We start from the raw sequence: 13,001 nt of genomic DNA, 5'->3' as shown, positions 1-13,001 counted from the left end.
AAAAGATTGAGTGGACATACACAGTTAAAATTGTTCCACCTCTCTCTCTGCTGCCCGTGTCACGCCACTAAGCCCCACAAAACAGACAAGCTCAAACAGAAGCAGAAGGAGTCTGCTGTGCTGCAAAACCTCCTGACACGTAGGGCTTGCTCTTGACAACACAAGCCTCGCCAAGACCTCGGTCCCTCTCGCTGCGACTTCTCAAAGATGCTCTTCCAGTGCTTTGCAGCCCCAGGGCAGAATGCCCCGGGCTTCAAAGGCAGCTGCGACACCGTGTAACAGCAGGATGAGAGGCTGGTACATCACACACATAAAACACTATCCCTCCTCAAAAGTTATTCCCCACTGTTTGTCGTCATTTTTTTCAAGGTTTGAAAAAGAGGGGAAACAAGGAATGTGGAGGGCCCCCTGTCTAAATCCACCCCTGGCAATGAGCATAGTAAAAATATGGGGAAAAAAGACATCTCTGTATGTATAATCAAGTCTGAAGCATAGCAGAGGCTCACTTGTGGATGTGCGAATGAATTGCACTTAAGAGAGCTACAGTCTGCAGACCATTTTTCCATATTTTCATTGCTGTCTGCCGATGGTCCAGCAACTGTCTTAAATGTTTTTTGATGTGCCTGAATACTATGTATTGTTTATCAAACACAATGAGACCAAAGCTCAGTGTGGAGCTGTGACATATTTGTACTATACTATGTATTTATCATAACTTGCATGCTTTTCTTTTTTATTAATTATTATTTTTGGCCATTTTTGCTTTTATTAGACAGGTCGGCTGAAAACTTCAGAGGAAAGCAGAGAGAGAGGGGGATGACAGCAAGGTCCACGAGCTGGAATTGAACTAGGGCCGCTGCAGAGAACCGATATCCTCAGTTCATGGGGCACACGCTCTACCAACTGAGCTACCATGTTGATTGATTTTCTGCAGGACTTTCCACCACAGAGCCACTTTTTCACCATATGCAGGGATGTGCATGAACATATGCTTTTGTAATCTGTATATAAATATATAAATAGAAATGTTCTCTCTCTGAAATGGCAGTCTACCATCCCAGGCTAGATTTTCTAAAACAGAGCCAAGAGAAGGTGCAGAAATCTATTTTTTCTCAGACCACTTGAATTACAACATGCAGAAAGGTTACTATGGGATTTTTGCCTGGTGACACAGAAAATAAATTGCCTATCCCAGCTTTAAACCAAACATTCATTTATTTGACATATTCACCGTCCCTCAGGGCTAATATGTCACTCTTTCTCATTAATTACTGTTCATTAATCAGAACAATGCTTTAGTGTGCAGTGTGCTGCTCCTGCTCATATAAATATAACTGCATTTTCTAGTGCAATAAAGGACTGGAGATCAGCCAGAAAGAAGCACAATGATGTTATGAACAAGGTGGGTGTGGTGACACTGAATCTTCAATAATGGATCTCAGACATAGAGGAGACATATACGGAAGATCAACCAGGGCAACCTGTGATCAAAAATATCACTGAAACACAATTAAGATGTTTGGTGAAAAAAATGTGTTTTTTAAGCCTCTCAGAATCATTTAATACAATACACATAATAAGCAGTCAATTAAACACAACCACTCCACATTTAGTATAAGGACAGTTGTACAAATTGTTTTTAAATTAGTCTTGGCCTGTGCATAATTTGCCTTTCTACACTGCAGGTACACAGTAGCAATAAAGGTATGACACTACATCATGAAAATAATGGATCTCATAAAGAGGTTTTTACTTTACTGCAGGTCTGTACCCTTTACACATTCTTGACTGAAATATGCAAACAAGGCAGTTTGATATTCCACTCATCACACTTTGATAAAGGAAGAACATTATCAACATGGTTGGTTCCAAACATGTTTCTTACATCTACAAATCTCCAAAAAGTCTAAAATACACGGAACTCTGGCAAATTAATTATGTAGAGAAAAATATTTTCAGTTCCTTTCTTGTTGTTAGAGCTTTTCTGATATGGTTACATATAAGATTGTCAAATTCCATTCAGTCAATGTAAAGTTAAACAATAGCACACAGCAACATAAAGCTTCAGTGTAACTTTTAAGAACAAATGGCCAAATATAATGCAAACAGCCAGCATTGTCCACAGGTGCAGCAGTGTTAGGGGGTTCATTTCATTTGTTGTGAATAGGTAGCTATTGTCTGAGCTCCTTGAGCTTTCATACAAATAAATGAAGGCAGACAGATCCTCCTCATGGCAGGTGGCCCTCTTCTCCCTCAGTGAGGCCCTCCAGGAGTGCCAGAACTGTCACAGAACCACGCTGCCTGTTGCAGCTGTCATAGAGCTTCTGGTGGCAAAAGGCACACCGGGTATGTCAGGAGCTTGAGAGTGGGCGGGTGGGGAGCAGCATGTGATGAAGGGAGGAGGATGAAGAGGAGGAGGAGTATCAGGGGGTAAGTAAGATGCCAGGACTGATCTTCTGGTGTATAAAAAGATACCACACTTCATCTGACCACACTATAAACACTACTGTGTAAGTTGTTATACTTCTTTGCGCAGTGCAACACGCACACTGCTGAAGATCTTGCCCAGGGCTTCGAAGAAAGGATCGCAGAAGGTCTGGATGCAGAGAGAGTAGATGCGGCTGATGCACTGCGACTCGATCAGGCAGCTCTTGATGCAGGGAACTACAGCCCAGATGTGGCAGAAGGAGATGCATGCGAACAGGAAGCCCCAGAGCAGAGCAACAGGGATGCCGAAGACAGCAGACAAGATGCGATAGCACCAGTACTTGGACACAGTGAAGGTGGTGTAGCTGAGCTTCCACACTCCATCCAGGCTGTGTGTACCATCAGGCTCTGCAATGACATCCTCAAACTCCACCTGATGGGAAATTTAAAATAGGCTTTCATTAGTACACATGCCTGAGCATGCTGCACTTTTCATCCATCTCCCTCCACCAGACCTCCCTGGGCTCAAAGTAATATGCACATACCAATGTTAAGTTTAAAGATTATCCTTGTGAAAGCTGCAAAGTGTTGGGGTCAAATGTATGCAGAGAAACCAATTATCAGTTGCACTTCATAGAATAAAAAGCGGCATAAAGGCAAAGCTATAGAGTGGCTTTTAATGCTGGCTCCAAATACTTCTAAAGGCTTTATTCCAACACATTTTTAGTATCTGAAGTTTGCCTCATGTAAAATGCATGAGAGCTACTGTACAATGGTCCAATCGGCTTTCAGTTTTCACTATATGCCACCTGGACTTGGCTATAAAATATTAATTGACTTTTTTGTAATCATGGCAGGCAGTCATACGGTACATCTTAAACCTTTCCTTCTGTTCCAGACCAGTGGATGGAAGTATGAGATGTAACAAGTGGCTGTCTGTTTCCCGCAGAGATAGCAGCCTGAGATCATCCTCTGAATGAATGACTGGACATGCACTGCTTTATATTTTCTCTCTGAGGGCTGGCCTCTTTCAGCTCTTAGAGGGATTGTCAGAGTCAAATTCAGCAAAAGAACAATCAGTGTTCTTTAGAAATAACAGATGGACAGCAGTGTGGTCCACAGCTGGTCAATTTGGTTACTCAGAAGATAAGATTACCAAATAGGGACACTGAATGCAAAAGATAAGACCAATCCCCTTTATTTTGAAGAAAGAAAGAGTCTGGAATGTTAGCAGACAGCGCTATCACTTATCACTTACAGCTTACTGTAACTCTTAGACCAGACTATTTGAAGTAAGGTTAACAAACACTTCAGTTTAAAAATACATCAACTTTATCAACTTCTTAATGTCTGAAAGCACATGGCAACTGAGCCCTGCAGACACTAAACATGCTCTACTCATGACTCATGTTTTACCATTTCTCTAGACCATTAACTCCTACCATTCAAACAAAATATTATCTAAATGTATATTTCGGCCTGTCTTTGCAGATAATATTAATAACATAGCAACAATCGCAGATAAACAGTAGTCATGTATCAGTTTCACACTCTTCTACCCCAATCCCAAAATAAACTCTACGTCCTGTTCTCAGGCAACAGGAATAGCTCCTGGTCTATTTGAGGATTTTCCAGACAGTATAATAACTTGTTCTGCTGTCTTTGCTCCTGCTAACGACTTTATTCATCTTCTCCACATGCTTCCACACAGACCAAGACATGACATTAAGTTATTAATCCATTCTTTATTAAGGTGGTGTCTCCATGCAGCACAAACCTTCACCACGTCCTCATTGATCTGCTTGGGGTCTCTGTTAATTAGATCGATCTCCTTGGTATGGCTGTCCTTCACAATCTTCTCCTCGTTGGTGTTGTACTGGTACTGATCCGCCATGGTGGGGCTGCAGGTCCTGGCCGGGCCGGAGACAGTGAGAGTAAGCCTTCCTGGATCAAACGCCTCGGTTCACTTCTGAACCCCTGTATCACCACCGTGACGCTCCCTCTGGCATACCAGTGGACAGCTGCCGCTGCAGACGACCTGGTAAAAATGGAGGCCTGACCCCCACCCTGCACGCACACAGACACCCCCCCCAACACACACACAGATAGTGTACACACACACACACACAATGTAATGCACGCAGACAGAAAAGGCGTGCCTGAAAGGAGAGCCCAGGGTTGTGTCACATTTCACATAGGGTTGTGGGGCTAACTGGGCAGGGTTTGCATGGTGGCACGAACTTCCACCAAAGAGTGAGGCACTAAGCACAAACACTCCCTCCTGCTCTGGCTTTAAGTGGGACATCACAGTGATTTGTGCCCCAATAGTGAACTTCTTTTGAAAATAATAAAAAAAAAATGATAGAATTTTCTAAAAAGTAAATTGTTGTCTGAAATTGCTCAACAGAACTCTGCTTTTGATCCACACTGTTACTTTAAGTTATCATTCAGGAGGATGGTTCACATTAACATACACTTTGCTGAAGGAAAATTCATCGACTCATCACCTTCATCCGACTTGATATTATAGGTCAGGTGGTGAAGTGGCCATAACAACATCCAACTAAGTTAGCAGATGTCACCTTACATGTTGACGTTATGCCAGTTTGAAACACTCTACTGTACCTCTTCTGTCACTGTAATTGACAAACACACTGCAGAGTAGTAATACTGTGCTGTATTAAGACAAGCATGTATGAGGTATTTTTAATGGTTTGTTTTTATTTATCGACATAAGCTATTTATTGTAAAATTGAGCATGTGTTATTTTGTTGTTTAATATTTGAGGACCTGTTAGAGGTTATCTACATATATCACATATCAAATGAATTTGCAAATGCTAACGGTTCTTTGCAGACGCAGTGCCTCAAAACATTAAGAGCTGAGTGAGTGTACAAACTATTGACCCCTTTTTGCTGTGCGCTCCAATAGCAATTGAGTTATGGCATATTCCATTTGAACTGGGAAGTCCACAACTTCAAGTTCCCAGTTTCAACTGCAACACCCCCATAGGTGTGATTTCGGACTCAGAAAGTTGGATGGGCCTCATCAACCCCAACCTCAAAATCCAAGATGGCTGCTCCACACATCAACAGCGGTGAAAGCACTTCTGTCTTTTGTGCCTCATTAAGTCAGTCATACACACAGTACTGTCTAATGTATGTCTGTGGATGTTGCTATGGTGTTTGTAGGTACAAAATATCCCAAAATGCATTGTTATCAGGCACAAAAAACAAATGCCTTTTTCTGACTCTTTGTCCTGGAGCGCTGGTAAATGAAACAGGTGCCATAAGTTTGTTATCTGGATGACACTGAGTCAACTTTCTCCTTTTCTGTTTTTGTTACGTTAGCTAGTGTTAGCAGAACACTAGCTATTTGTTGGAATTAGCTAGCTATTGATGTAGATTAGCTACTTATTTAGCTAGTGTTCTTCCAAAATTTGGTTGTGTCTTTAATAGATGAGGCCTTGGCGTAACTAAGTTCATGAAACAGGAAAGGGGAAAGTTGAAGAGGTTCTGCCGGTTATCTATCTTATTATACTGTTAGCTCACTGGCGCAACAAAGGGGAAAGGGGTAGGGACTTAGGGAGGATCAGTGCAGTCATTTGGACTCAGAAGAAGAGAAATGAAAATCTATCATTTTCTATTATATTCTAATAAACATGTTTGCTTTCCTAGTCACAATAATAACAATAGGGTAGAGCAGTCATTTGGTGTAGAATAGATTTCACACAAGGTGGGTACTTAGTCTCTTATTCCAGATAGGCCTATTTCTGATTGTAGCAACAACCAATAAAATTCAATAGTCCCCCAAAATAAAACTCTGATTCAGTCTTCCTTAAGCTGTGCAGTTGTTGCTATCAGTCATAGCCTCTATATTGGCGTGTTGCATAAACAAACTCCACAAAGAGGGGCAAGAGGAGGAGGTGCGTGTGAAAACTGGTACAAGGACTCATAGCACCCCCAGCTCTCTGGTGCTATTTATCTCAGTCGTTGGGGTGTAAGAGCAGTACAGGAAGCGTGACTACGGAGCATGGATTGGCATTTCTTGCCCCAGTTCCCTGGTGGCAGAGACAGGGACGAGGAGGAAGGAGATCAGAGTGCATGTGATCAGGAGCCAACCCAATTAGAGGAGTATTCTTGGCGTGGCTATGGAGAGAGTAGAGGCCAGTTAGGCATGGAGGCAGAGGGACAGAAATAGCTCAGCAGAGAGTCATGGTGGGCATACCTCTCTGGCTCTATGGGTGTCAATGGAATCAACTGAGACCAGCTCCTGTCTTTCATTTAATGTAGACAGACATACATTCCCAGGCCTATATTTAGAGTCATATAGAATGTAATGGGAAGAGTGGGTATCAGTAACCGGGGTTACTCTACAACTATCTGTCATGCTTTTGAAATGAGCAATGCTGTGTGTTACTTGACACATACAAAATTGTTCTCATTATTTATCAGTCGTCATTGGTCTGGTCCTGGTCTGATCTCCAAAAATCAGCAAATGAAAGAAACTGTTCCACATTGTGGAAAATACACTAATTTGCTTTTGGGGTAGGAGTTAGATGAGAAAATTGATACCACTCATATGTCTGTCAGTTCAGTATGATGCTGTACTGCCAGCAGCTGGTGAGCTTAGCTCAGTGGGTCTCAAATTGTGGGGCCCACCCCACTGGCAGGGCATAGAGTGACTGCAGGCGGGGCGTGGATGACCATTTGAAAAGTGTGACACTCAACTGAATGATTATGATTTATCTAGAGAAAATAGTTTGCAGATGCTATAGCACTGACATTTATTTAACTAAAATTCAACTTGGATTTAAAATTAGTTGCTTGCCCTGTCATTGTTTTAGTGATAGAAAAAAAGTGGGGCATGGGGCATGAAAAAGTTTGAGTCATTGGCTTAGCTTAACATAAAGATTACCACTACAACTGAAGCTCACTAATTCACATATTATATCTCATTTATTACATAAAAAAGAAAAATTGTGCAGAAACAAGTTGTTGTTCTAGTTACAGTATGTGTCTTGGCCATGTGCATTGATCTCCTGAATCTCTTTTTGTGTGTTTTCAGGTTTTTTCTACTAAGCTAAGCTAACCAGCTGCTGACTCTAGCTTTATATTCAGCATACAGATATGAGAGTGATATCGATCTTTTCATGTAACTGTCTGTAAAAAAAAAAAAAAAAAAAAAAGTGAATAGGTTTATGTCCCTCACCCATGCATGAGCAGAGTGAAAATATTGTTGAGCAAATGGCCCACACTTGTCATCTTTATTCATTCTTCTGTGAATACAAGAGAAAGAATTGTTTTCATGTCTTTTAACATTTTATTGTTGACAACTTAATTTTGCTCTGTAAAGCATTTGTTAACAGTCTTTGAAAAGTCCTACATAATATATGTAAAGATATTGTCTAACATAGCTTGATGATTGGACTACAGTGATGTGAAATTCTTAGTTGCACAGTAAGTCAAATTAATTTTATTTAAGAGAAAAATGTTTTTTATATCTGCAGGAATGTGCTTGCTGCCTTGATGTAAACTGGATCTGATGTGAATGTGAAGAAACTTTTGCATCTTTGTTTTGCTGTGATTTGGTCTGTGACTCATGATCACCAGGTGGCGTCTTTCACACAGAGATTAATGTGCAGTCCTCAGGTGTTTGAGAAAACAAATATTTCATCTGAATTCAGTCAAGAATTTTTATTATAACAACCTTATCTGCATACCAAAGAGAACAGTACTTCACAATCAAAGAAACACAAAACATTTATTTAAATTCATACATGTGGTTTCATTCAACTTATGTACAGCATCACCATTACATCAGTACATATTATCAATGCAATAATTTAGCCTTTCTCAAAGATACACACTTAAGGAGATTGTTAAAGTTTGCTTTACAGGTCAAAGTATCTGGATAATTTAATTTTATAATTAAATTACATGTATTATAAATTTTTGCTTGTTATTTTCTGTAACTATACATTAAATAGTTTTAGTGCCATTTATCCTACATATTTTATCAATGCATGCCTGTTCAGCATCTGGCTTAGAGTTAAGTAAACATCAATAAAAAATACAATATCGTATCCCTTGAGCAAAAATACAAAATAGTCCCTGATAATTATGATGCAGATAGTAATTAATTTGTAAGGAATTAGGATGTTATTTTTTTAACACTTGCTTTTTTTTATCTATATCATCTGTTTTAATCACACATTTTGGCTAGACACAGCATGTTTTACTATCTTTATCTTTTGCCAGCTGGATGGTGATTCGACCACAGCACTGTCCAATACTGGTAAAGAATGGGCTGATGAGAATGTTCAGTATGCTGGCCCACACAGTCTGGACCCAGTGCATGTTGATAAGAAGGAGCTGCACACTGGGCATGATCAACCTGGAGAGATACAGGGACAATACATGAGCTCATCTCACTGATAACAAATATAAACACTCCTAAAACGGCTCCCACAGGGGAAAAAAACACATGTTAAAGGGAAAAGATAGAGTTGCCATCTTTAATTCAGCTGATCCATGTTTACCAGAAAAAAAAAACATTTAGCAGTTCATCCTTGCCTGTAAATGCACCTAATCTGAGTGTAACAACAGTCAGTCCTACCATATGTGAAGGCAGCTGAGGACAGCAAAGAGGAGCCCTGCTGCCAGTGAGACCGGCACTGCCAGGAGGAGGGAGATGAGGCGGTAGCACCACAGTCTGGACACCTCAAACAGGGCGTGACTCCACAGCCACACTCTGTCAAAGCTACGTACCGAGGGAGGCTCTGCAATCACGTCCTCAAACGTCACCTCAAGACACACACACAGATGCACTGATTTCAAGGGACAGTTTTTACAGGGATGTAAAGTATAATACTGAGAACTGTGGGCTCGGATGTGGAGATATGGAAGCTATATGTACCAAATTCTTGACATGCAGAATGAGAATTATGGGTAATGCACACATGTACAGTATACTGCACTGGGCGGCTTTAATTGCAAACAATGTCATTTTTACATGGGGTCACACCCAAATCTGAATATGTCACTTCATGCAAATATAAAAAAACTGCATACTTTATTTTTTTTTAACCTAAAAAGAAATTGTACCTCTTTGCTGAGGCTGAGAGATTCCTACATTAAAAGTAGTTTTCATTTTGTATTTTATCATATAGTTTTTTGTAAATGTTTTTTGAAAGGGAACCAGGACTAAAATCTCATTAAAGAACCTTGCGTTGTAAAATGATCGATGAAATAAATTAACAATACAAAATCCAATGCCACATATAAAAGAAAAGAATGCACATTAAGAAATACCCATCAAACAGTTGGTTGAAACCAAGGTCCTGCCTCTCACTCAGCAGATAATAAGGTGGCCTGTGCCTCAGCCAAGACCTCCTCTAGAAACGCCCCTTTTTCTATCTGAAGTTGCTTGTTATTATTCTGGAAAACTTATACACCTTAATCAATCAATGATTTAATGCACCGAGATTATTCAACTGAAGGATATTTTCATATACTTATATATTGTTTAAGTTTCTACTTTCAATGCAAAACTGAATCAATTTATAGTTGTTGGTTTTTTTTTTTGTTGTTTTTTTCTCCCCCCTCCCCCAGTTTCTGATTTTTCAATATGCTGCAGTTAAAGGGGAGGTGGTGGTGGGCTTCAGATAGTTCATAAAACTTAGTTTAGCCAAAAAAAAGATGAAGAATGATGAAAAATACAGTACGAGGATGTGAAAATATATTTTGGAACCAGTATTATATATATATGCCAGTATTAAAGAATTTTCATGTTTTGTAGGCACAACAATTGCATTGCCAATGAAAATTAGAAAACAACAGATTGTCCCATTTCAACCTGACTTCTGGTATAAACCACGCCCACCTCTGGTCTTTTATCCAAGTACAGATATAGAGACAGTTCTTTTTTGTTGTTGTTGTTAAACAAGTACAGATACAAATGATGATGTCTCTGTGCACCTCTGTGTTTATATTACTTATTGTACTTTTCAGTGAGTATGATGCAGAGACAGGTCCAAAAATAGAACTGTATGTTTGATCATGTCCACTTGAGGTCAGTATTATAAAGCATATTGACATGAGACACATTTAATTTCTGGTCTTATGTTGTCTGAGGACAAAAATGAAAGGCATTGGTGTGGATACACATTTTTTGTTTAATTTGTAAATTTCATCTATCCTCATTATCATGAATCCTCTCAAAAAATAATCTGTTTAAAACCATACATGCATAGATATCAGCTTTACATTATCAGTGTTACATCTGGTTCAATGGAGACAGGAGGAGTAGTATGGTATGCAGAGCATGTGCAGCGGGTTTGTTTATTCTACTTCCCTGTCAAGTTCTTTGTTTCTCCAGACATAAATTACATATGCCAGCATGTGGCCTCTGTGCTGTGTGTTCTCTGTAAAAGGTGTATGTGTGTTTTGGCTTGATTAAATCCCTGTGATGGTGCACATTAGTTACCTTAAGACTCTTGTTGACTCTTTTGGGATCCCTGTCGTGAAGCAAAGGCCTCTTGTCGCCGTGGGTCGAATTCAGATCCTCAGATGGCACATCCACTTTGACTTCCATCAGTTCCCCTGCTGCTCTCTTGCCTTTTAATCTCTGGTCCTCCATTTTCACTAAGTTGAGCTGTGTCTTAGCCTGGCTGACTGCTGTGGTCATGTAATCGGAAATATGGAGGATGAGCAGGGTGTAGCAGGAGGAAGGCTTACCACTCCAACCTCCGCAGGCTTGTCACTGACACCCAGGTGAAACATAGTGGACTGCTGACTGCCTTGATCCTTGTTGTGGAATGCCTTTATTAAGGCCTGCCTTCAGTTACATTTTCCATGTGACACATTACATGGAAAGTCTAATTTAGACCTGCATGAGAAATGTCCAGTAACCATCGCTAATAGTGTAAAAACAGCCTTCATTTCCTCCTTATATATTGAAGAGTTGATTGTGATAAGTGGTCTGTATCTTGGCGGTGTCATACAGTCCTCTGATTATCCAGGCAGAGTTGGCAGTGTTGGTCTATTAAGAACCGACTTCAGCAGCTTCATGCCAAGAGTTGTCTGTTAAATGGACATCCAACCTGGAACTTTGCTCCTGCACTGACACTGCCCCTGACTACAGAAACTGACTGATGTTCAGTGGTGGACAGTAACAAAGTACATTTACGTGAGTGCTGTACTTGAGTATTTGTTTTTTTTGGAAACTTTAGGCTAAGCAAAACTTTGAAGTCAGCTGTTGCTGATTTTTTCCTTTTCCAAAATACATGCTCTGTTCCTGTTCAGCCAAGTGGTTAGTGTGTTCTTGAAAGCAGAGATGTAGTTTGTTTGTGGTAAAAGACTGCACAGTAAACCTTGCAACTCCCTGTAGTGAATGTGTGGGGAGACAAAAAGCCCTGGTGTGTTGCTGGTGTTATAAAACAATAATAGCTGTCCTTTGTTTTTGATTGCATTTCTATACTGACGTTTTTATAGGTGTTTTTATAGGCTTTATGTGGCAGAGTGGTTTCTCAGTGTATCATTAGGTGGTTTCAGAGAGTTACAAGGTTCTGTAAATGCATTGTGAAAACAAGACAGCATGTATTGATATTAGAAAATGTACTTGTACTTTTGAATACTTACATATTTTCAAAAGCAAGTACTCTAGTACTTTAACTCAGGTGAAATTTTGACTGAGCGACCTTCACTTGTAGTGGAATAATATTTGACCAGGAGTATCTGTACTTTCACACAAGTACTGGGGTCGAGTACTTTTTCCACCACTGCTGATGTTACTGTAGTCTCATATGTTACAGTTGAGTGTGGTACTACATTTGCATGAGGTCTGTGCTTTATACACCTTATTACTATCTTGTGCAGGTTAAATAACTCAAACCTATCCAGACTTACAGGAACTAAATGTTCCACACAGTATGAAACAACAGGCTTTCATGCTTTCATTTCATGCAAACAATTCAATATACTAAAACCCACTGTCAATCCTCCCCTCCCACTCTGTGGGCACTGGGTATGTATTTTGTGGCTTTCGAGAGCCAATCAGATACAGAGAACCCAGCAGACAAAATGCTGCCATTAAAGTTAATTTATGTGGAATATGAACACCACATTTCTAAATAAAGACAATACCAACTAATCTGATGAAGATGTTAATCTGTTTTAAAGGTAGAATCAGTAGGATTTTTCAGTTGCTGTTTGTAAAAAGAAAGATGATTGATTGTTGAGTCTCATTCCCAGGACATTTTGGGTTGATGAAGCATCCTAATTACATCAAAGTAATGTGAAAATAAGAGGGTACAGGCTAAGAGCGAGGTCTCTGAAGATACAGATACACACTTCTGGTGGGTTGTGGATGATGACTGCATTATTGTTTTTAAAAATTCTGCATAGTTTTCCTTTTTATTTCTGCAGCCGGCAGATATAAAGCAACATTCTTGGAGATGTGTTTCTGGCTACCTAATAAATGTAGGTCTATTATTCACTCTCCTTTCAGCTCTGTTTTGTTGTCCACCAATTCCTGAGTGAAATATTAGGCTCTTCAGCTCCACTATTTTCACC

The 13,001-nt window shown here is 39.9% G+C and overlaps 2 protein-coding genes across 2 annotated transcripts; both read right to left on the bottom strand.

The window, feature by feature from the left end:
- Positions 1 to 1,761: 1,761 nt before the first annotated feature.
- On the bottom strand, positions 1,762 to 4,477 carry cav3 (caveolin 3). Its single transcript, XM_084733708.1, has 2 exons — positions 4,205 to 4,477; positions 1,762 to 2,860 (listed from the first exon to the last, which is right to left on the bottom strand). The coding sequence occupies exons 1-2, from the start codon at positions 4,319 to 4,321 to the stop codon at positions 2,519 to 2,521; spliced, it is 459 nt and encodes a 152-aa protein (XP_084589834.1). The 5' UTR covers positions 4,322 to 4,477; the 3' UTR covers positions 1,762 to 2,518.
- A 4,130-nt stretch (positions 4,478 to 8,607) lies between these two features.
- LOC146331628 (caveolin-2-like) lies at positions 8,608 to 11,193 on the bottom strand. The gene is made up of 3 exons (XM_084744872.1): positions 10,915 to 11,193; positions 9,046 to 9,233; positions 8,608 to 8,823 (listed from the first exon to the last, which is right to left on the bottom strand). The coding sequence occupies exons 1-3, from the start codon at positions 11,113 to 11,115 to the stop codon at positions 8,649 to 8,651; spliced, it is 564 nt and encodes a 187-aa protein (XP_084600998.1). The 5' UTR covers positions 11,116 to 11,193; the 3' UTR covers positions 8,608 to 8,648.
- Between the last annotated feature and the right edge of the window lie 1,808 nt (positions 11,194 to 13,001).

The sequence above is a fragment of the Lutjanus erythropterus genome, chromosome 2 (assembly GCF_056507025.1).
Source record: "Lutjanus erythropterus isolate fLutEry1 chromosome 2, fLutEry1.hap2, whole genome shotgun sequence".
Lineage (NCBI taxonomy): Eukaryota > Metazoa > Chordata > Actinopteri > Lutjaniformes > Lutjanidae > Lutjanus > Lutjanus erythropterus.
Note: the sequence above shows the minus strand (reverse complement) of the source record. Positions and strands in the feature narration are given on the sequence as shown.